The following is a 21,972-nucleotide window of genomic DNA, read 5'->3' on the forward strand; positions in this document are numbered from 1 at the left end:
AAATTCATTTTGTAATTCACATTAAGCATTTATCTGTTGTTGTTTTTTCCCTCTTCCTGAATTACCTTTTTTTCCTCCCTTTCTCTCTCTCTACTGAGTAACACAAAGGCCAGCTTGTCAATACAAGTGAGGGACAGCAATGCAATCGCAAATGCCGAAAATCAGAAGAATTTGTTGGGTTTTTTTCTTCATTATGTTCCAGTAAAAGTGAATAAAATCAGCTATTAATGAAGCTATTCAAGACTAGGACTGGAATAGCATTGCATACACACCTCTAAACACACACACACTCGGATGCTCACTGAGTGCAAAATATTTGGCGTTGCCAATAAAAAGTTGAATAGTCTGTCTGGAATTCAGTTAAGCTGGGTTTTTTAATTTCGTTTATATTTGTGAAAATATGCACAACTAAAGTGTACAAAGAGCCTCTTTTCATTATGTTTATCAGCAAAGAATTCCTAATTAAGAAAAGGGGAAAGCAGGGCATCATTATTAGGTGTTCACCTATCGCTCTCTTGTGGTTGCTTTACGCAACTACACCGAAGTCAAAGTAGAGGAGATGTTGCTTGGTGATGTTCCTCTGTTAGCTCCAGAGTTACTATAATAACAGACAACTTTTTAAAAGCAGTTGACTCGCAGTCTTGTAGACATCTTGTCTTCTCGATAATCATGTCCATCAATGCCTCATCAAGGAAGCTGTAATAATTTTTTTTACCATACTAACAGATACTAAAATGAACTATATTTCCTCTATATGTTTTACTTTGTTTTAGTTAGCTTTCCAACCTCTCCACATCAGTTCAATTATTTTTTCCTTTTTTGTAGTCTAGTTTAGTTTTAAGCTACCTATAATACCCATAGTTAGCTCACTCAAACGAAATTAATAACCGAGTCTGCAGAGTTATACTTAAAATAATTACATAAAATGTGCTTAATATAAAAATAACATGAAAGAAAGAAGAAATTCCTCTTTCTGAATGCATAAAAACAAGCATTCACATATAAAACTTCACAAATAACAACTAAAATAAATGTTCGAAATTAATAAAGTACATTTAAAATGAAATTAATTTTAAGAATGATATTAAATGTCTTGTAAATATTCAAGGAACAAATAGTACTAAAATCGGTGAGAGCATATCAAACTATAATGGAATGCAGCCCTGGTGGCCTCAGGAGGACTCTACAGAGAAGGTCAAAAAAATTATTTTATTCAAAAGTAAGTATATTTGTGCTTTTATAAAGCTTTGCTTGTATTTGATTGGCACCACGTTGTTGTGTAACACGATTTAGCATGTTTTACTTAGTAATTTGACTATGGATAGTGGCCGTGAAGCGTTATGGTTTGGAATTCGGCCCCAATCTGCTCCGTTGCGTCCTACCAAAACAGGAAGTTTTCAAGAGTTTGGACCTGCAAGCTAGCCACCTAACCTGCGGGGTACATTCGGAAATTACTATGAATTTTCAAATGTTTTAATCTAGTGGACAACCTGTCACGAACAGAAGTAACGTATACCCTTCTCAGCTGCTACTGGGAGTAAATATATCTATCGGCTATTGTTTGTGCTGTGTGGCTTAAACGCCGTGTCAGAAGTTTGAAGGTTAGCCGAGTAGCTAGCTCCTGAGCTAGCGTTAGCTTAGTCACGAAAGCCATCGGTTTGTACGGAGCCTGCCTGCCCTGCCAGGCTGATTCTGTACGGTTAGCCACAGGGCTGGGCTTTGATTTACAGTCCAACCTGTCAGCTTTTCGTCTTTTACCTATCCAGTCCGGTCAGCTCACCAAGTGGCACCGTAACATGAAGTTATGGAGGAGCGGAAGCTAAAAAGAAAGAGTCCCAGGACTTCCACCAGCGCGGCGCCTCCGTCCGGTGGCTCTGGCCGGAAGAATAGCGCTTCCACTGGAGGACGGCATCTTGGCTACACGGGGACTCACTCCAGCCAAAAGAACAAGAGCAGGAGGTAGTAACAGTGTAGTTACAATGATTTAACCTCTCAATATTTTTCAGTTTTACCCAGCCTTAACCGAACTGGGGTTGTTGACTTGTACTCACTCTGCCTGTATTTGCTTCCGCCTGTTTTAGGGGAGTGAAGGATAAACCCAGGTATCAGCAGGGTTTGGGTGGTAAAGCTAGTCAGAACCAGGGCCAGGCAACACCGATCGTCCAGCACTCTTTTCTCACAGATGTTTCAGATGTACAGGAGATGGAGAATGGCCTGCTCAGTCTCCTCAACGACTTCCACTCAGGGAAACTACAGGCATTTGGTAATTCTCACTAAAAACAGGAACGTTTTACCAGAGCACACACTGACTTTCATATATCCAGTAATAGAAATTATCCTATACACTTAGAGAGAGATATGATAGATACGGATAACTGAGGACTGTTTTTGTCTTAGGCAATGAGTGCTCTATTGACCAAATGGAACATGTGAGAGAGATGCAGGAGAAGCTGGCACGCTTGCACTTTGACCTCTACGGTGAGGTGGATGAAATGCCCGAGGATCAGAGGAAAACAGCCTGCGACACCAACATGGACAAGTTGCTCCTTAATGTAAGGCCACTGTGACATAACTCATAAAATATTCTTTTCATAGCCCGTGGCATGCTGCCTGACAGTTTAACAGTGTTGCCAAATAATCCGTTCACTGATGTCATGTAACTAAGTATCCCTGTGAGGATTTAGCTGCTTATCCTCCGGCAAGTGTTAAACTCTTAAAGAGTTTAGTCAGCTGGCTTCATGCTGAACAGAATAAAGTCTGGAATGTCATTCTGCAATCATTTTTTTTGCATTTGTAGTGAAGTAAAACATGTTATTTTTTTCTCCACAGCTGGAGGAGCTGAGTTCTTCCATGTATCCTTTTGTCTTTGCCCTTAATACGTTTGAAATAAGCTCACGTTTAACAGCTGCTGTAACTTTTGTATTTCTTGACATCGTTTCTCCAGTCAGAAACTGAATCTAGCCGACACACAAGAGATCCCAAGGACTGCGAGCGTGTGACTTCCGTCGTCCCAACATTTCTCAATCAAATTTGAGCCGACTATTTCATTTATAGTACCTATGGGGGTCTATAAGTACGGGGGGTTGAAACTGCCATAATAAATAAATGCAAAATACATATATATATATATATATATATATATATATATATATATGCAATTAAATGAACCAAAATATAGTAAAAAAAAAAATAACAATAATAATAAATTGACCATATATGGCACATTTGCTTTAAGTTGCTTTTGTACTTATTTACCTTTATATTAATTTTAACTTGCTGACTTACACATTTGAAAGTTTTTACTTACTCATTTCCTCAAACATTTCTTTATGCATTTTTCTGTCACATATTGTGGCTGCCTTTAGCTAAAAGTCTGCACAATGAAGCAGAAATGCATAAAAAAATGCGGAAAAAACAAAAGAAAGTAAGTCTGGGGCTAAAAAAATTGAATATGCATATATATATATATACACAAATTATTAAGCATCCAGACTTCTTTACTAAGTAAATGCAGAAGCAATTTAAAACAAATATCTAATTTAACATTTAATAAATAAATAAAATTTCAGCAATGAAAGTAGTTTCTATATTTTTTCAATCTTTTTTGTACATTTAATGGCATATAATTCTTTTTTAAACAAATCATTAATTTATTTTTGATTTAGGTAGTTTCTATCCTTCATATATAAGGTGTCAGCAGTGTTGATTGTATGTATGTATTGCAATGGAAATGGCAACAAAGCGTTCCCTGTTTGTACAGGGGGAGGGATGTATTGTAAAATAATCTAATAGGGATGCACCACATTACACCCCCCCTCCCCTTCTTTTTTTTTTTTTAAACAATAGCTAATATTGAATGGAAATCTCTCTGGTCTGATCTTACTAAGACAGCAGGATGTTAACTTACCTGAGCCGTGGCTGCATCCAAGGGAGGTTTGTGTTCTCTGAGATCTTTAGCTAATGTGCTGTATTCTGTATTTTCTATATCGGCTTTGGTGGATCCCTGTATTGTTTAAAGCCAAGCCGTAGTGCGTTCACTCATTTCCAAGCAGTTTAGATTTGCAATACATTGCTAACCAAAGTGATGCCATTCACCTGAAAGTGATTGTAAACGTGCTCCTTTGACATTAAACAGACGTATGTAGATCACTTGTGTTGCACTGATCTCCTCACAGTAAGAAACAGAGCTGGACTTTTCAAAGTCTAGGCATTAGTTTCTAATTGTTTCTCAGTATTAGAGCTTTAAACAGCAGCATAGATTTAAAAATTCTTAAACCAACCAAAAATAACATAAGGACCCGGTGAGTACTGAGAGTAGTTAATTCCAGTTTGCGACTTTTGCATATGACTTTTGCAGAGTGGACTTGGTCCATTTCAGTATATTTGCACATACCCATGCGACACACAGCATGCACTGCACACGTTATCACTGGCGTGTTGTTTTGACGCTGGAGAAGACTAAACAGTCCAAATGTTGTCATCACAAACAAGCCTTAATTTAATCATTTTTTGCCTTATTGGTTCTAAACTTTAAGTGATTTTAGGTGAGTTTAGGTTTGGATTCAGAGTTTTGATAAGATAATTTGATGCTGCTTTGATTGTAAATTCTTTTTCTTTTTTCTTGGACACTGTATTTTAACCTATGTTTTTGGGGTGTTTAACCTGTTTGTTTTTTTTCTCAATAAAGTTCTCTGTCTGAATTTCTTGGTTGCAGCTGTAAACTAAGATAATAGAGAAGTGAGTAAATAGGGTCATAACAGTACCTGGATTGGGGGAGGCGGAATTGATAGTTTTCCATTGTGCTCTTTTTCTATCCGGGTCTACTTTTACTGTATTGGAAGTATGTTTGGGATCATTGGGATCATCATTGTTAGGTGATGTGCCACTTGTACAGGTTTCTAAGGGAATACTCTTTGATCCTCCAAGCATTAAAGTCTGAACCATGAATTAATTGCCAGAAAATGGAGTATTTATTGAAGCATCTGACAATTAAAAAAAATCACGAAATAATGATAATTACATTTCCGTATATGTAAAATTTGTATAATATTTTTTCCAGACATTCTTTTGTTCCTTAAAAATGTATTGTGCAATCCTATGTAGGTTTTTCAGGGGGATTTAGGGGGTCACATTTATGATGTACAGCTCTTAAAAAACATGTATCAAATATGGCACACTAAGCCTTTAGTGGTTAAGTATAAAGTTTGTGTAGCATTTGATGCTTTCATTTGTGATTGCTTATATGTGAACCCTGCCTGTTGAATTATTAATGTGGAGGAGGCAGGGGAACGTGCTGCGTGCTGGAATGCAGGAATCCTTTTGTTGATGCGTCTCTAAGGTGACTGACTGCACAGAACAGCACAAGGGGCAGCCTGGCAAGTGGACACCTGGCTTAAAGACATCAATCTGGAAATAAATTGATCGGACTTTTAAGTGAAGCGGAACTCAAGGTGCTTCCTCAAAGGTGTTTAAACCGCCTGTGCACATGGAGGCGAGCCTGACATCAGCCCCTCACTCGGTGAAGCGGTGGCAGCTAAGCGGGACGGACTATGAGCCGCAGCAGGCCGGCACCCTGCTGTCCGACACCCGCTTCAGCAGCTGGACTCCCCTGAACAACAAGCGGATCAACCTGCAGGTCAGAAATGCTACGTGGGCCTTGGTAAACCCCCTGCAGATAAACTTTGTGATATTCTATTAGCAACAATATGTCACTGAAACCAGAGTTAATGCATTTCAGGACAGTGCAGGGCTTTATGAAGGCTACTGAATTCCTAATTTTGAAACTCCACTCCAACCGGTTATGTTGCGGATCAAATTGACACATTTCAAAGTAAAATGATCTACAAAAATAAATAAATAATTAAAAGTATTTTTCTTAAATATGAAGCTTCTTCTGCTTGACTTAATAAGTTGCAATCAATATATATGTTTGTAATACAAAAAAAAAAGAAGCAGTCATGAAAAGTGAATTTCACGTGTAGGTATTTCCAATGTACAATAAAATGTTTTAATGTACATTTTTTTTTTGTGAAAAACGAGCGAATATGTCCTTATTGAACCATGATCTGTGAGGGGTAAAGAACACAGGTGGACCAAATATTGATTGAAATGGAGTTAATAATGAGATATAAACAATGTTTATTGGAATTTATTGCTTGATTGGATTGGATTGCCCTGGATAACTAAACCTGTACGAGGTCAAATTGACCCAGGAACATCATTACTGTATCTGAGAAACAAACATAACTGAAGGTTTAAAAAAATAAGCATGAAACATAAAAAAACCAGGGTGAAGTTAAATCACTTCTTTTAACACAGCAAAATAAGTTTATTCTTAGAGATATGTTTATTAAATAAGGTAAACTGATTGTTTTTCCAATGGAGCCAGCATTTCTGTGTACATTGGTAGCTTGAGTATTTGACCATCAGAGGAAACTAATGCAATTCGAGGCCATCCCTTGTATTTACTGCCCACACCTCTTATATAAAACCATCAGGAGAACTCTACTTTCATTACGTTTATTTGCAAGAAATGTAATGAAAAGTAGCACCTAATATTTATTTTAGTTTATTTGAAATACTTGTGTATTTTGTCACAATCTAGTATTTTCTACATGTAGAATGTAGAACTGAGCATACCTAAAGTCAATGTCCAGCAAGAGACTCTTTATTGGTCTTCATCTGGACGTAGCGTTTTGTGGGAGAAACGTTTCATCACTCATCCAAGTGACTTCTTCAGTCTCAGCTGACTGCAGGTTTCCCCAAATCTTATAAACAGTACATTTGCATAATGACTGAAACCAGCCCACTGAGGGAACAATGGGCTGGGAGGTCAGTTCCTTAAGCGATTTACTGAAACGTGCAAACTTACATGGAAATACAGTATATAACACAAAAAAGGTTTTTACAATTCTAACAACTTTGATATTTGGTGTGACAGTATTTATTTTTCAGCACTGTCTGAACTCTCTTAGGCAGCTTTCTTGTCATGTCTTTAAGTAGTCTTCAGGAATAGTTCTTCAGGCTTCTTGAAGGACATTCAAAGCTCTTCTTCTCTCTTCTTCTGCCTTTTGTTCTGTTTTGCTCTGGAATGTTTTGTAGATTTAATTAAAGTTATGAGAACAAAGTATCAAAGTGCATAAAGATACAATTTAAAAGTGTTTTTTGCTAAGTTGGTTCTGTGTAGACACAACAGTTGTTCTTCCCTTAAGTTAGGTGCCTTTTATATACTTGAATTTAGGTCAGTATTAAGTGGTTTAACAAGCAAAAAGCATTCCTCTGAAAATGGTCAGGTACAAGGACTGGACTGAAAATGAGTGAAAAAGTAGCCAATGTCCAATAAAACTTTGAAAGACATGCAGAAAGCCTGGAGAACTATTGCTCAAGAGCACTTTAAAAAGTTACAAGAAATTCTGGCTAATTGGAAGCAAAATATTAAGAAATGAGAGGTAGCTTGAGACTTTTGCACGCACTGAATGTGTCTATGTTGGTATCCTTTTTCCATTTTCCATACCAGTTATTTGAGGAGAGAGTGAATCTTGTGCTGCACTGGTTTGATCTGTGGACGGACAGACAGAGGAAACACCTGCTGCACTCTCTGCTCACTCGTTGCACCAAGTCACAGCTCAGGTAAAGTGGATTGTACACGTTTGTGTCCTAACCATTAATCTCAGCCTGAAACTGTAACTAGTAAAGTGTACACAGGTGCACAGTTCAAACTGGTAACCTCTGTAACCTGAACAGGTACTGCCGGGATTTGCTGATTGAGACGGTTCCGGTCACTAAAGTGGACCTTACGTCGGTGCTGCCTCGGTTTCTCTCCCTGTATGTGATGTCATTTCTGTCCCCACGTGACCTTTGCAAAGCTGCCCAAGTCAGCTGGCACTGGAGGGTTCTAGCTGAGCAGGTGAGAAGCCCTGAAGAGATCTGAAATGTATTCATACATTTTAATTGGGGTTTTATGAAACAAGTTAAATCCTCTTCTTCTTTCTAGGACTGTCTGTGGGCGGGCCGGTGCATCAGACGAGGCTGGTTCCTTCCTTACACTCCTGGAGAAAAAGAGTTTGGTGCATGGAAAAGTCACTATGTCTCCTGCCTCTCCACACTTGACTGGCTCACTCCACGGGAGGCAGCAGAGATGTATGGGACCCTCAACCAGCAAAGCACAGGAATGACAGAGGAGGAGGAAGAGAGGAGGAGGGAGAAGAGGATCAGGCAGCAAATCAGAGAAAAGCTTCGAGAGGAGAAGAGTGAGTGGAAAAGAAAAAACAGAAAAATGACAGGGTGTAGAAACTATAGCAACACATTTTTGAGGTGGTAAAATCTGGGTCTGTGTCGTAGGGGCAGTATTCTAAGTACCGTAGAAAAAGCCAGACCTCCCTCTCCCCGGCTACCTCCGCAAGTTGTTCATGGAGGATACCAAGGCAAGTCAGCTGATATATTCTCTTCAGTGTGTCCGCTTACCTGGCGGGTGATCATTGTATCACGGCACACCTGCCTACCAACTTTGGTGGTGGTTGGGCGTTAGCCCATGGGGCCTGGCCTTCTGTGGGCCCACCACCTGCGCTAGGCACTGTAGGGTTCTGGTGAGATGTGAGTTGGGCAGCAGTTGTGGGCAGAGATCCTGACGGTCTGATTCCTGACTAGTGAAAACAGTTCCTGGGACATTTCCTTTATAACTTTTTATAAATGTCATTACAAGCTTTGTGGGACTGAAAACAAATATAGAGACAAATCCAAAGGTTTCCTGTGTCAAACGTGTTGTATTTTTTATATCAGTTCAAAGTTCAAATCAGAATTGTGAATGTTCTGAACTAAGACTGGACTATTTCTAACTCCCTTCATGCGTCTCACAATTCAGTGAGATGTGCCTGAATGGTTATCATCCATTAATAGGTTTTTTTGGTTAATTAAAATACAGTTGGTTTGTTACTAGTAAGCGAATGGTAGTGTTTACTCAATCTTTTATTCTGTGTTTTGTCCTGTCTATGATCTCTGTTACGTTTCTCTTTCCCCTTCAACCTCTAATGCGTAATGGTAGATGACTGCCCCTCCCTGGGTCTGTTGGAAGGAGGGAGTTCTTCATTCCCACCATCTAAAATGGGGTCACTTTGGTTTTACTGTAGGGTTTTTACCTTTCAGTACAAAGCACGTTAAAGCGACTTATCTTATGATTTAGTGTTAAATACATAAACCTGAACTGAAGGAATGTTATTGAATGTGTTTAATGAATGTGATTAATATATTTTATTGATTCTCAAACAGTTAATCTTTGCCTTTCCAACTCATTGCTAAGCACAAAACGCTCCTGATAAGTAAAAACTCGCCCTTACTGGCAGATGCATGTACTGTATCTGTGATATCTGTAGGACTATCTGTGAGTGCCAGGAAACCCTGGGGCAGCTACACAAAGCCAGAAATAGCCAGAGGTGGAGGTACCCAGAAAGGGAGACCTGAGTCTGGCCTAACATTCGTCTCTCAGCCCTCCCTCTCCTGGCCTCTGAGGAGCGTTGGCTCTTCCAGTCACTCTCTCAGCCTGGAAAGAGGACAGCCCACAAGTGCACCTCAGACCTGGGAGAGAGTCCAGGCCTGCAGCATTAGCAGGTGATTGTCTGACCACATATTAGATGAACCTGACTTAGCTTCAACCACAGTTAGTGGACTCTGCATTTTGAATCTTCAACAACTGTACCATTGTTATAAAGGGGAAATTTATCCCTGGAGACCAAAGCCATATTTGTAGCATCCTGTATACATGTTTATTTCTGTTGTTTAGTTTGACATTTTACAATGGCGTCTACTGGGAGTGACTCATTTTTGTAGCCCGCTTTGTTTCGGCTCTGGAGGTTTCAAAGTCTATTTTGAATCGATTGAAGTGTACAAAATACTTTATATACACTGAATAACTTATCTGTGAGCACATGTGAAAACATCTGTATAATATAATGTCACAGTATGCTGAAAGCAACATGCATTTTCATCTTTCAGCGAAACACGAAACATCCGAGGAGCGCTGTCGTCTTTTATCTACAGACCTGCACAGCCTCACACAGTCTCTCCCCTTCACCTATCCGCTCCTGCCCTGCTATTGCTCATCTCCAACAGAATTCCTGCATATGAGGTGAATCCACATCATCATCTATTTATTTATTTATTTTCCTGAAACAGCAGACATAAAACACTCCCGCGAGTACAGAAATAAAATGCACACTGGGAAGATGAATAAATAACATTCCTCCCCGTCCGCTCTTTTTAATCTAGCTGGTGTTGAGCGGAGTGAAGCCTGGTGTGACTGCGGTTCTCTATGACCATAGAGGGACTCTCTCATCTCTGCTAACCCAGGTGGAGAGGGCTATTTCTGGGAAACCAGCTCAGAGGATTGGCCTGTTAGCTTGCGGAGGAACACAGGACATTCACCTGCTTCACAGTGAGACTCAATCACAATGAGTAAATTCATGTGCACACACTGCAGGAGTTTGTTCTGGACTAACTGGACTAAAGTCCTGTGCTGACATTTTGAAAACATTTTAACAAAGTGGTACCTGCCATTTTAATCCATTGACCAAAACTTAGCCCAAGAGATATTACTTCTCTATTACACTATTTTGCTGACCTACTATGTAATTCTGCCCTGACTTTTCAGACTCTAGCCTATCAGAGAAGACTCTACTGACTCCTGATCATAGGGAATTCTGGGAAAAACTGTGTGGCATGGTGGCTCCAACTGAGGAAGGAGGAGGGATTGACATATTCTGCCCGCTGGCTGCATCTGGTAGCAGATGTTACAACACACACACTCTTCTCTCTAATCAGCATTTTCTCATTAACTTCAGCTCCCTCCTGCTTCGCCTCCTGTTTTCTCTTCTGCAGCATCAGGAGTGACTCTCCTCCAGAATCTCTCCACTTTGACTGGTCTGGAGGTTCGGGCACCGGTGGGTGTGGCCACCGGGAATTTCCAGAACAGTGCGTAACCCCTTAAACTTTAACCCTAAGCATAGGAATATTCCCCTCCCCTGTCATTGTTTCGTAGACTACAGTATCCCTCACAGTGTGTGTTTCTTTAAACATACTTCATCTTCTCCCAGTCCTCAGCGAGTGGTCTGACGGCAATGTGCCTACTGGCCTTTCAGAGAACCAGCCAGCACTCCCGGCCCTGCAGTATGTGTGTGAGGCTGTACTGCAGGGCTGGTGCGCACAGGCTCATTGGATGGAGGAGGCTCTGGTAGAGCTGAGGAGCACCTTAGGGCTACAGCTACAGTGGACCAGCCTCCAGGCCAGGGGCCGAGCTCTGGGTGAGTTTCATGTACGTGTTGATTTGTGTCGTGGTGTAGAGGTAGAGCAGATCGTCTACTAATTAGAAGTGCAGTGGATCTTTGGCCAAGATGCTGAACCCCTGGTTAAAATGATTTAACTGTAGAGAAAAGCATTTTTATGAATAAGGTGTTGTATGAATAAGAAACGTCTTTGAGTGCTAAATATAAATAGAAAAATACTATATAAGTAGCAGTCTGGTTAAATTCTATTTTTCTAGGCTATTTTCTGTGGGAGAGAATCCGCCTTGATGAGATTTGTGTGTCCAGAGATCTCAGCGAGGCTCTGATCGAAGGACTCACTGCTCTGACCAGAGAGGAGGAGGTGGGAATTACTGTAGAGCAGTTTGTGTAATGCACCAGTTCAACAGAAAAAGAAAATAGTAATTGGACATAACTCACATAAGAGTGTTTGTGTGTGTGTTTTTTAACCTTCTCTTACACCTTCAGACCCGACCTGTGGAGTTTCTTTCCATCTTTCTGAAAAACTGGAATGAAGAGAAGAAGGGACAAGAGGGTAATGGACAGGACAGCACTGGAGCTGACGGTGGTTCACAGACATGCTTCAACGTGATACCTGATCTACCACAGGTGTGTCTGCTTTAAACTGCCCCTTGTAGTGGAAACTCAAAGGAGAACAATTAATTCATCTTTTCTTTCTTTTGGTTTTAGATGGTTCTGGATTGGAGAGGTGCAGCTGCGAGAGAGCTGCACCACAGCGAGTGTCTTTATCTGGGAAAGCTGAGTGCTGTGCTGAAGGTATACTTTAGTTTTGTTTGTTTTTTTTATCTGCAAGTGCCAGACCTTAACAATCAGTGGTAAAACAATATTCCTTCAGAACTAAAACATATATATACATCTGTCTAAGCAAGTCCAGAATACAGGTATCGATTATTTAATATATGCAAACCACACAAGTTGAATTTTAAGGGCAACCACAACCCTGCAAGTCCATTTTTGACACTTACAGTGTTTATGTTGACATCAGAGAGAAGAAAGCTTTCAGTATTTAGAAATATTCATTTGATATGTGTCATCTGCGCTGAAGGTGTACAAGGAGCCTCTCACAGCAGCTCTGAACTCCAACAGAGCCATTCTGAGCTATGCTGACATCCATGTTGTCCTCAGTCCTGTTGCACAAATACTGGAGCTCAACAGGTACAAACAAATACACACACACACACACACACACACACACACGTATATATTTATATATATATACATGTAGCTGTTCCGAATGAGAGGAACATCAGGAAGAAGGAACACGAGAAGCTCGAGAAATACCAAGGGCTCAGAGAAGAGCTCGAGAAGATGTGGAGGGTGAAGGTAACAGTGGTCCCAGTGGTAAACGGAGCACTAGGTGCGGTGACTCCCCTGTTGCCAAAGTGCTTGCTCATAGGGGGTCATGTAATTGTGCCTTGAGGTGACTGTTGTTGTGATTTGGTGCCATATAAATAAAATAGAATTTAATTGAATATGTAAGGTGACTTCAAAACAAGCCAAATCTCCACAAAACACTTGCTCCAGGTCAGAGGTGGAAACGGTATCCACCTGACCTGGAGCAAGAGTCAAAGGACAAAGCAAACTGTCTCCAAACATCAGTTAGATCCCGGACGAGCCCCTAATTGCCGGCCAATGACAAGGATGTGAGACCAAGCAGGGTGTGTTGCCAATCATTATTTTATTCACTAAATCAAATAAATAAATAAACATGTGATATGAGGAGATGTTAGGATAATGAATGCTCAAATCAGTGAAATGTATGTGTGCTGGTATTGGCACTAGTGTGAAAAAAACACGACCTGTGTCATTCCTCGAAGGGAGTGAGGGAAATGATGACCTTCTCAGGCCACACAGGTGTAACACAGTCAACTTAACCACCCTTTAAGTTGTCGGTCTGTGTGGATATGACATGGGAGACATGTTTGTGTGTACTTCACAGGGTGTTTCAGGCTGATTTACAGGTGCGGCTACAGCAGTGGGGTGCAGAGAAGTGTATTGGAGATGTTTTCATGAAGTTCTGCTCAAAACTTAAAGTCTACACAAACTACCTCAACAACTACACCACTGCCATCCACACCATCGATAAGGTAAAGCCAGTGTCTTTTTAAACAAAGAACATTTGTTTAATCGTACATAACTTGAAATTTAGCAGAAATGGTTTACATGACAATTGACAATTAACAATCAATGCCATCATCATGTTGCATAGCAACCACCTACCAAAGGGCTAAAATAACCAATTTCTAGTATTTCTAGCACCTTTAACCTCTTATAAAAGCATTATATAAGTGTTTTCATTTCATGGCCAGCAGCACAAACAGGTCAAACATTACTGCAGTTTATAATTTTAATGGTACATAATGTATTCTTTGGGTTTCAGATTTGGCTAGCTGAGCGTTGAGAGTGTGTGACATTGTAGTTTTTACTCTAAAAGAAAATTGATTTTCTCTATTTATTTTGATTGAGGTTGAATTTTTTTTTTATTGAGTAATCTTCCCTTTACAAAAGCCATGCAAAGTGGCTCATACAGGTACGAATAAAGTATACGATTAAAACGAGTTTGTTCTGGTTTACGGAAGATGCAGTACACACTATTGTTCGGCTCTAATAGTTAAACACAAAAATATATCTGAATTTAATTGTGGTGTATCTGTACATGTATTTGCGTCAGTGCAGGGAGAGCAAACCATCATTTCGAGCTTTCTTGAAGAGATCAGACAGAACACTTGCAACTCACATGCTGAGGTAAGAGCAGACACAAAGCTTTTATTTGCTATTATGCATACCTGCCTGCATGTATCAAACCACAGTGTTTCAAAGTACGTTTGTGTTTATGAAGCCTACAAGAGCTGCTGCTGTGCCCAGTGTGGAGGATGCAGGAGTATGTGACTCTGCTTCAAGCTCTGTCTTTGCACACACACCCCGGTCATCCTGACCACGCACATCTCCGCTCTGCCCTCAACACGCTGCTCCAGTTCAGAGAGTTCATACACAAGGTGATGCATGAACTGAGAGCTATAAGCCATGTAAATGCCTCTGTTGTGGCTGTGCTGGCTCTCCTCTTATGCATATGTACTTTGTTGTGTTCAGTTAAAGCGCACCTCAGAGGCAGACAGACTGATAGAGGAAACGCAGCGACAGATTCAAGGCTGTCCGGTAAAAAATACAAAAAACACACATAGCCCTTCCTCTCTCTTCATGCCTCTAACTCTTTAATAATTTATCATATATGCTCAAAACCATATATTTGTGTGTGTGTGTGTGTGTGTGTGTGTGTGTGTGTGTGTGTGTGTGTGTGTAGAACCTCAGTGAAGAAAACAGGCAACTAATAATGACTCAGGATGCTGCTCTGCACAGGAGCCCTGATGAGCAGATACCAGATTCTCTCAAGTAAAAACACCAATTTTCTTTCAGACAGCAGATGTATGACTAATATTTTTACATTCTTCAATGTTCACGATGCTACGTGCTCAGATTCAGACTATTTTGTAACCATGTGTATATTTGCAGTATAATAATGTTCTTCTTTATGTAACTTTGCATGCGTATGTACTTGTCTGTTTCATTCAAATGCTTAGTAACACTTTTTAATACGGCCCACAACTGAGGGTGTAATTCTTTTGTAATTAAATGGAATTTCAAATTTAAGCAGACTGTAAGTAATTTTAATTAAGTATTTTAAGTATTACATAACTTCATATATTTACGGGAAAGAAAGAAGAATTGCATTGTAAGTAATTTTAAGTACTGTTTAATGTTTTGTTAATTTTGTGAAAAAACCCAACATCTCCCTGTCTTTCAAGCTAACTACGCTGCACTTTTCTGGGTGCGGACTATATTATGTGGTAGCTTAATCTTGCCTAACTTCCAGGTATTTTACATGAAACAAGACACTTCCTTTAAAAGTTGTGTTTGAACAGTGATTGTGAAAGAGAAAAAAAAGGTTATACTTGGCTCCATTATAAGATAAGATAAGATAAGATAAGATAAGATAAGATAAGATAAGATAAGATAAGAAGAACTTTATTTAACCTGAGGGAAATTCTTTTGTCATACACATGCTCAATGCAGCAAGAGAGACAGAGAACAGAGGAATAACATATACAATAAGAATAGTAGTATACAGTAGGATAGTGCAAAATATAATATCAATTAACTCTAACGAAGTAACAATATAACTATATCCTGAAAAATAAATATCTTAGCTATCAGTGCAGGTGATTCTAAAAGTGACATAGTATTATGCAATTGAATAAAAGAGAGTAGCAGGATATTATGGGGAGATGAAACAAACATTCGATGAAATATTGTTGGGTTATATTGCACGGTTTGAATGGGAACAGAATAACTTTGCTATTAATCCTTTGCTATTAAATAAAGAAAAAAATAAAGATGTAAAAACAAAAGACAGGTTTAATACACTCCATAGTACGTCCACTGAACTGAAAGTTGCAAGTTGGGAAATAGTGTTTGTTTTTCTGCAAAATTGCCATGACATTGCACACTACCTGAATTACTTGCACAGTACTTACATTTACTTACAGTACACAGTATAATTACATTTTAATTTGAGATAAAATACTTTGAAATTCCATTTTATTACAGGGGAATTACACCCTTATTATAAAGTGCTACCAAATGTTTTTGAACTAATCCTTTGCCGTAGGACCTATGAGCACGTCTGTGATGTGGGCCTCTTCCTGCTCAACAATGCTTTGGTGTTGACTCGGCAAAATGTGCGGCACACACCTTTCACGCTGGCTCACCAGAGCACGCACACATTTCTGGCCTCTGTGGCTCTCACCAGCCTGTCTGTGAGAGAGATCAGGCACACACGCTGTGAGTTTTTCAGTGTTTGCTGACCTCTAGTGGGTAAAATAAGCACCTTTAATTCTAAAGCTTACAACTTTATTCATGTATTTCTCTGTAGATGTGAGCCATGCCTTTGTCCTTGAGGGTCCCTGCCACTCCTGGGTCTGTGCCACACAGAGAGGCGAAGAGAGACGGCACTTCCTATCTGTGCTGTGTTCAGCTATAGAGTGTGCTTTGGCAGGACATCAGTGACAGCGAGGTTTGGAAAAAGACTGTTTGACTGTTTTTATGTCAAAAGGTTTTTGGAAACTAAAATTTATGAAGGAAATTCTATTTTAATGTCGTAGTTAAGTGTGAAAATGTAGAGGTCATATGATTGTTGGGTTGTTGAGGCGACATTTGTTGTGATTTGGCGCTATATAAATAAAATTGAATTGAGTTTACAACATCCTTATACTCCATTTAGCGATACAGTTATTCATTAGACATTAGACATTTTCACACAGTTTCACATGCTGTCTTGACCTTTTCTTAGCAATACCAAGCAGAGCTGTATGTTGAGTCAGATCAGACGTTAAGCAGACTTCATCCTGCCAGCTCCCAGGTTCAAAGTCTGTGTAATCTCTGACTGGTGTGAGAAAAACACAGGTAACTGTCTGGAAGATGTAAAGTAGGCTGTTGCCTCAACTGATGTATTTCTGGTAGTTTTTTGTGATATGAGAAAGGTCTGATAAAGAACAGTGGTGCTCTAAGTCTTGTTTTTTGGTGTAATAAATGTAATACAGCATGAAAAAAACCACAGTCCAAAAGTTTCATTTTTTTCCCCTTTCTTATGTTCCTAAAATTTCAAAACATGCAGAGTAGCATGCAAAAAACTGATTTTGTTAATCAGTATTTCTTTATTTTGTATTAAATTCTCTATCAAAGATACTTTTATTAATGGGGGAAACTGAAAAATAGTCCTTTCTAGCACATTTGTAAATGATTAAACTTCCAATAAAAACTATAAGAAATCATCCAAACAGCCTTAACGCAATAGGCTAAAGACAGAAAGGTTTATTTGCCATTTTTGTTTCAGAAACTCTTGAATAAGCTTTTCTGGACATTGTTTGTAGAAGACAACAGGTAAGATAGCAAACAACGGAAACAGAGGCCGATATTAGCGACCTGCCATTATATTATGGAAAATGGACCACTACTTGTGGAGCGCTTTTCTACTCTGTTTGAGCACTTATTTACTTATTCAAACACATGTTCATAGAGCATTCTGCAACTTTCCTGTTTGCAACACGTGTTTTAAATGCTTCAAACAACAACCAGCCAATTCGAGCAGACAGTAAGGGAGTCGATATTTAAGCAGTGTTATTATATTATCTTAGTAACTACTCAAATAATTACTCATAGGAAATGTTAGACAAATCTGTTTATGATTTGTGTGTTTGAATGGAAAAAAAATGTCGATCAATGTATCAGATTTGTAATATCACCTAATATCGGTACCAGTATCGGTCGTAAAAATTCTATATCAGTCGTGCTCTCATTGACAATACTGCAAAGTCTTGTCAATGACTTGCTTGGCTGTTTTTGTATGCAGCCAGTGTTCACAGTCTGCATCTTTTGCCACCTTTTCTGTACTGCGTCACAATTAATTAAACGTAAGCCCCGAATTGTGCGAGCTGCTGAACGTCGACCAATTAATAATACAAAATTGCTATTTCCCGAAAATCTTCCACATCATTTCTCTAGATTTTAAAATTTTGACGTATGTATGTGTGTTACAATCTTCTCTGATCCACTCTTGTCTTGTAGTGAAATATCTATATGGTGTATGCATGGAAAAACTGTTGCTCCTGCTGCACAATGGATATACTGAAGGTATCACGTAAAGCTGCTTTTGCAGTTTTGCGTGAGTTAAAATGACCACAGTAAGGCAACATTCAATTTCTTTTTCTAAGCTAGCTTTTATTAAGTATCCATATGATCTGGGCTTATCGCACTATAATGTTTACTGGCTTTGTCAGTTTCTCCTTTATGCTCTCAGTCGATAAGATTTTCTTTTTAGTCACATAGGAAACATTTCTCAAGTTCAAGGTATAAAAAGATTTGTATTGATAACCAAAAAACCCCCACAAATGTCACAATTTACACATAATCACTATGAATGAGCTGCATTACAACAGTTATATACCTACAGTATGTACATTATTGTCACTTAAAAAATACAAACATGTTCTATCCTGCGAAATGAATAAAAGGCTGTTTCATCATCTGTATCCGACAACAGATAAAAAGTAAGCAAAGATGAACCAAAATAGTCACAATACAAATAAATATTTCATTAAACAACATATAACACGCTTGCTGATCTAATGTTATGCTTCTTTTTTTTAAATTCTCACAGTGGCTTCCCCACATAAATCTGACAGAAAAAGTTATTTACTGGTTTGTAATCAGTGAATAATTAAATGAATCCACATTTAATGTACTTCCTGTGACTTGTTAGTTTTTGCAGTGCACACGCTGAACAGTTGCAGTTTTGCAGTCTTGAAAGCACCACAGATGAATCATGGGTCATGATGGATCTTCTCTTAAAGTCTTCATCAGTTTAAAATGATTGTTATCCTGTTTGATATATCAGCTAACTACGGGTATGTTTTTGGCGTCGACATACTGAAAGCTTTCCTCCTGAAGAGAAATGATTGATTTCACAGTCTCCGGTTTGCTAGATTTGGGTTGTTGTGCGATGCAGCTGTGTGTGAGGCCTGCTCTTTCCCACCAGGTACGTGAGTCTGTGGCGGCTGACTCTTGCACTGCAGTCCCAGGTTTCCTGCTGTGCTGTTTGTCCCTTTCTGGGAGCAGAAGCCCTTCGGTTTGGGGATTCTTGTCGGTCCTGGACGTCGGAATGCTTCTAGAGGTATCTGCTGAGGGAACAATGACAGATTTCTCCATTATGACTTATAGCAACGACAATGAGGAAAGAAGTGAATACAGTAGATGACTGCATGAAAAAGAGGTGTGTTTGAAGGCTTTACTTCTTTTCTGGCTGAACTGTGCCCATGAGCTCAGCAAACACTGACTGTAATACTCATAATGACCACTAGAGGATATCACATCACATTTTATGGACACACTGCCAAACTTTTGCTGCATGACTGCAGTATTTTGTGCTTGTAGCTTAAAAATATAGTAACTTGACATGAAATAGAGCAATTTTCAGTAAAGGAAAAGGTTTCTACTATTTTTAAAATGCATTAAACATCCTTTCAGCAATATCACAATATGTTTAATGATACATTTAGACAGTTTTGTGCAAACTTTAATACACATCAGTGCTTCTTCTGAAGAAAACTACAAGTATGGTGAAAGCTGTTAAGTCCAGCAGTTAATCAAATAAATGGTAACAGGTATTTTGAGAATGATTTGATGATTAAATGAAAAAAAAAATCTTTGCTGCAAACTGCTAATGGCCCCAATATAGTTCCACTTCATCCTGGTAATGATACCAACAGTGTAACTTGTGCTTAGAAACCAGTGCTTTTATATCACAGTCCTCATATGAGGGCATCTCATGAGACACATCGCATTTCGCGTTTTCTTAAACAACTTACTGCTCCACTTACTGTGCAATCACTTTTAATGACCATGTTTACATGCAGAGCAGCAGGGCAGCACACTGGGGTGCATCACTTTTGGATCGGTCCTTGCACAGTAGAAACTATGTCCTGTTTACAGTACAGTGATAAGGTGTTTCCACAGTTATGAGGAACCTCAGCCACAGATGGCATACTCTGTAAATGTATTTGTAGCATGTTTATTTAGCATTTGGCATTTCAAGAAACGGATACACTGATTTAGATAAACACTGCTGTCATCTAATGCACTTGTTTAAATGTGTAGTTTTTATGCTCAGTAGACTGGATAAGAAAGATGGATTAAGCCAGTGCTTTAAATCTGCATTGCTTCTAATGTCCAGCAGGGGCAGAGTCCTCTGGTGGCAGAAGGTCTGACTGTAGAGACAAGGAGACCCAACGCCTCACTTGGGTCACTTTAGTATGCATTTTCCACCTGAATTGCTAGTTTCAAGTCTTATTTGATGCTGCATGATGTTCTTTTTGTAAACACTCAGCTCAGGACAACATAAGAAGATCTCACCAATCATGGTGCGATCCTCTTATCCTTTAAACAGTGACTGAATCCCCATGTGGTGATAGTCAGCAAGTGGCTATCTTCTTTAGAGTAATCAACAAACAAAAATGGCACACACAGTGCTGTGCAAGTCTCGAGCCAGCCCTCATTTCTTTGTATTTTGCCTCCAAGAAGCCAGACTTGGTTGTATGGCTCTCCAGGCTTTCTGAATGGGTTTCAAAGTCTTTCAAAGTTTTTCTTTCTGCTTTGTTTGTATTCATTTTAAGTCCAGTTCTATGGCGTTATTTTTGTGCCACTATTCTGAGCGCACGTAAAAAAAAGTTTGCAGGTGCAAGTGTTGTATTTTGAGGAGAAATTTATTTTGAGCGAAGAAAAGCTGAATTTGAGTGAACAAAATTCATTCCTGCGTGCAAAAAATGTATTTCAGTGTTTGCTATTATCCACACACACACACAATAGCAGCCCCTCTCGCTCAGTTTTCGCATTTGCGCTCGTTCGCAATGTGTTGTTTGCACTCTCAACATTTCTGCCCGTGCGCGCTCAACTCTTTCTGCACACCGTTATATTTGTGCCACAAAACCAGCCAATCACAGACTTGGATGCAAAAAAATCTGATTGGCTGTTCTGGTCTCCAATCAGCTCGAAATGATGAAATGCAATATCCCAGAATCAATTTCATCCAAAACTCAAACGAGGCAGTGGCAGAGGAACACAGAGTGGCAGAGTTTGAAATATTACTCTTTCTGGGTCACAAAATAAACTTTTAAGATATTTTCATGCGAGAATGTTGCTGTGTAAACTTCAAATATCTGCTCGATTCATCAAGACATCACATATTTGCATAAGTGCTCTAACGTTTTCGGAGATGCCTGTTACCCACCAGTGATTAGTCAATTGGTCATGATCAACTCTGGGCTCGACCGATTACAATACATCCGTATTGAGGGTAAAAGGAACGTGATTAGTCCCGGACTTCAGCTAGAATGAAAAAAAGACACAAAGCTGGAGTTATTCTGTCTTTACGTTGCACAGCTGCCTCTTCTCCCCTCATTCTCTCTCCCTCCCTCCCTCTCCTGTTGCTACTTCAGTCATGAAACTGATCAATGATCAGCTGATCGTCTCTCTTGTTTGTTTATCTCCTCCTTTGTGCCAGAAACAGCAAACCAGCAGATGTCATGCTAAACAACAGCAGCACGTTTAAGCTTGATCAGCTGTTGTTAGAATTTATTTAATATTAATTTCTAGTATCAGCTGATGTTTGCTGGAGCCACAGCTGCAAAAGCTGCTGGTCATGGTGTCGGTTTGGAAACATGAAGGTGATACAAATCATACATATATACCAACAAGACAGTGTATATCACTGTGACAACAGCTTTATGGTTTTTCCTATAATACCTGGTGGTGTAGTCGGTGATTTTTTTTTGTCAGTCCAGCTTTATATATTATGTTTAACCCGAGTTCCCACGCGGTCAGCTGGTGGGTAACAGGCATCTCCGAAAACGTCAGAGCACTTATGCAAATATGTGATGTCTTGATGAATCGAGCAGAAATTTGAAGTTTACACAGCAAATTCTCGCATGAAAATATCTTAAAAGTTTATTTTGTGACCCAGAAAGAGTAATATTTCAAACTTCGCCACTCTGTGTTCCTCCGCCACTGCCTCGTTTGAGTTTTGGATGAAATGGATTCTGGGATATTGCAT

General features: G+C 39.4%; 2 protein-coding genes across 2 annotated transcripts; both read left to right on the plus strand.

The window, feature by feature from the left end:
• Positions 1 to 1,381: 1,381 nt before the first annotated feature.
• ccdc28a (coiled-coil domain containing 28A) lies at positions 1,382 to 3,840 on the plus strand. The gene is made up of 5 exons (XM_014338429.2): positions 1,382 to 1,959; positions 2,082 to 2,263; positions 2,398 to 2,552; positions 2,830 to 2,852; positions 2,945 to 3,840. The coding sequence occupies exons 1-5, from the start codon at positions 1,805 to 1,807 to the stop codon at positions 2,997 to 2,999; spliced, it is 570 nt and encodes a 189-aa protein (XP_014193915.1). The 5' UTR covers positions 1,382 to 1,804; the 3' UTR covers positions 3,000 to 3,840.
• Positions 3,841 to 5,052: 1,212 nt separating this feature from the next.
• LOC102305219 (epithelial cell-transforming sequence 2 oncogene-like) lies at positions 5,053 to 20,478 on the plus strand. Its single transcript, XM_005937318.2, has 21 exons — positions 5,053 to 5,635; positions 7,517 to 7,629; positions 7,744 to 7,906; positions 7,994 to 8,249; positions 9,369 to 9,603; positions 9,988 to 10,120; positions 10,261 to 10,426; positions 10,643 to 10,771; positions 10,870 to 10,962; positions 11,085 to 11,291; positions 11,531 to 11,634; positions 11,760 to 11,900; positions 11,982 to 12,068; positions 12,358 to 12,467; positions 13,252 to 13,399; positions 13,984 to 14,057; positions 14,152 to 14,308; positions 14,403 to 14,468; positions 14,614 to 14,702; positions 15,979 to 16,151; positions 16,243 to 20,478. Exons 1-21 carry the CDS (start codon positions 5,486 to 5,488, stop codon positions 16,374 to 16,376), a joined length of 2,928 nt encoding a protein of 975 aa, XP_005937380.1. The 5' UTR covers positions 5,053 to 5,485; the 3' UTR covers positions 16,377 to 20,478.
• The last annotated feature ends 1,494 nt before the right edge of the window (positions 20,479 to 21,972 follow it).

The sequence above is a fragment of the Haplochromis burtoni genome, unplaced genomic scaffold (assembly GCF_018398535.1).
Source record: "Haplochromis burtoni strain Fernald_Lab_line unplaced genomic scaffold, NCSU_Asbu1 Contig_67, whole genome shotgun sequence".
NCBI classification, from domain to species: domain Eukaryota; kingdom Metazoa; phylum Chordata; class Actinopteri; order Cichliformes; family Cichlidae; genus Haplochromis; species Haplochromis burtoni.

Excerpts from the sequence above, each read along its gene's own strand:
- ccdc28a (XM_014338429.2), top strand. The coding sequence starts at position 1,805 with ATGGAGGAGCGGAAGCTAAAAAGAAAGAGTCCCAGGACTTCCACCAGC. Across the intron at positions 1,960-2,081 it reads CAAAAGAACAAGAGCAGGAG|GGGAGTGAAGGATAAACCCA; the intron begins GTAGTAACAGTG and ends CGCCTGTTTTAG. Across the intron at positions 2,553-2,829 it reads TGGACAAGTTGCTCCTTAAT|CTGGAGGAGCTGAGTTCTTC; the intron begins GTAAGGCCACTG and ends TTTTCTCCACAG.
- LOC102305219 (XM_005937318.2), top strand. The coding sequence starts at position 5,486 with ATGGAGGCGAGCCTGACATCAGCCCCTCACTCGGTGAAGCGGTGGCAG. Across the intron at positions 11,901-11,981 it reads TGATACCTGATCTACCACAG|ATGGTTCTGGATTGGAGAGG; the intron begins GTGTGTCTGCTT and ends TTTTGGTTTTAG. Across the intron at positions 12,468-13,251 it reads CAAATACTGGAGCTCAACAG|GGTGTTTCAGGCTGATTTAC; the intron begins GTACAAACAAAT and ends TGTACTTCACAG.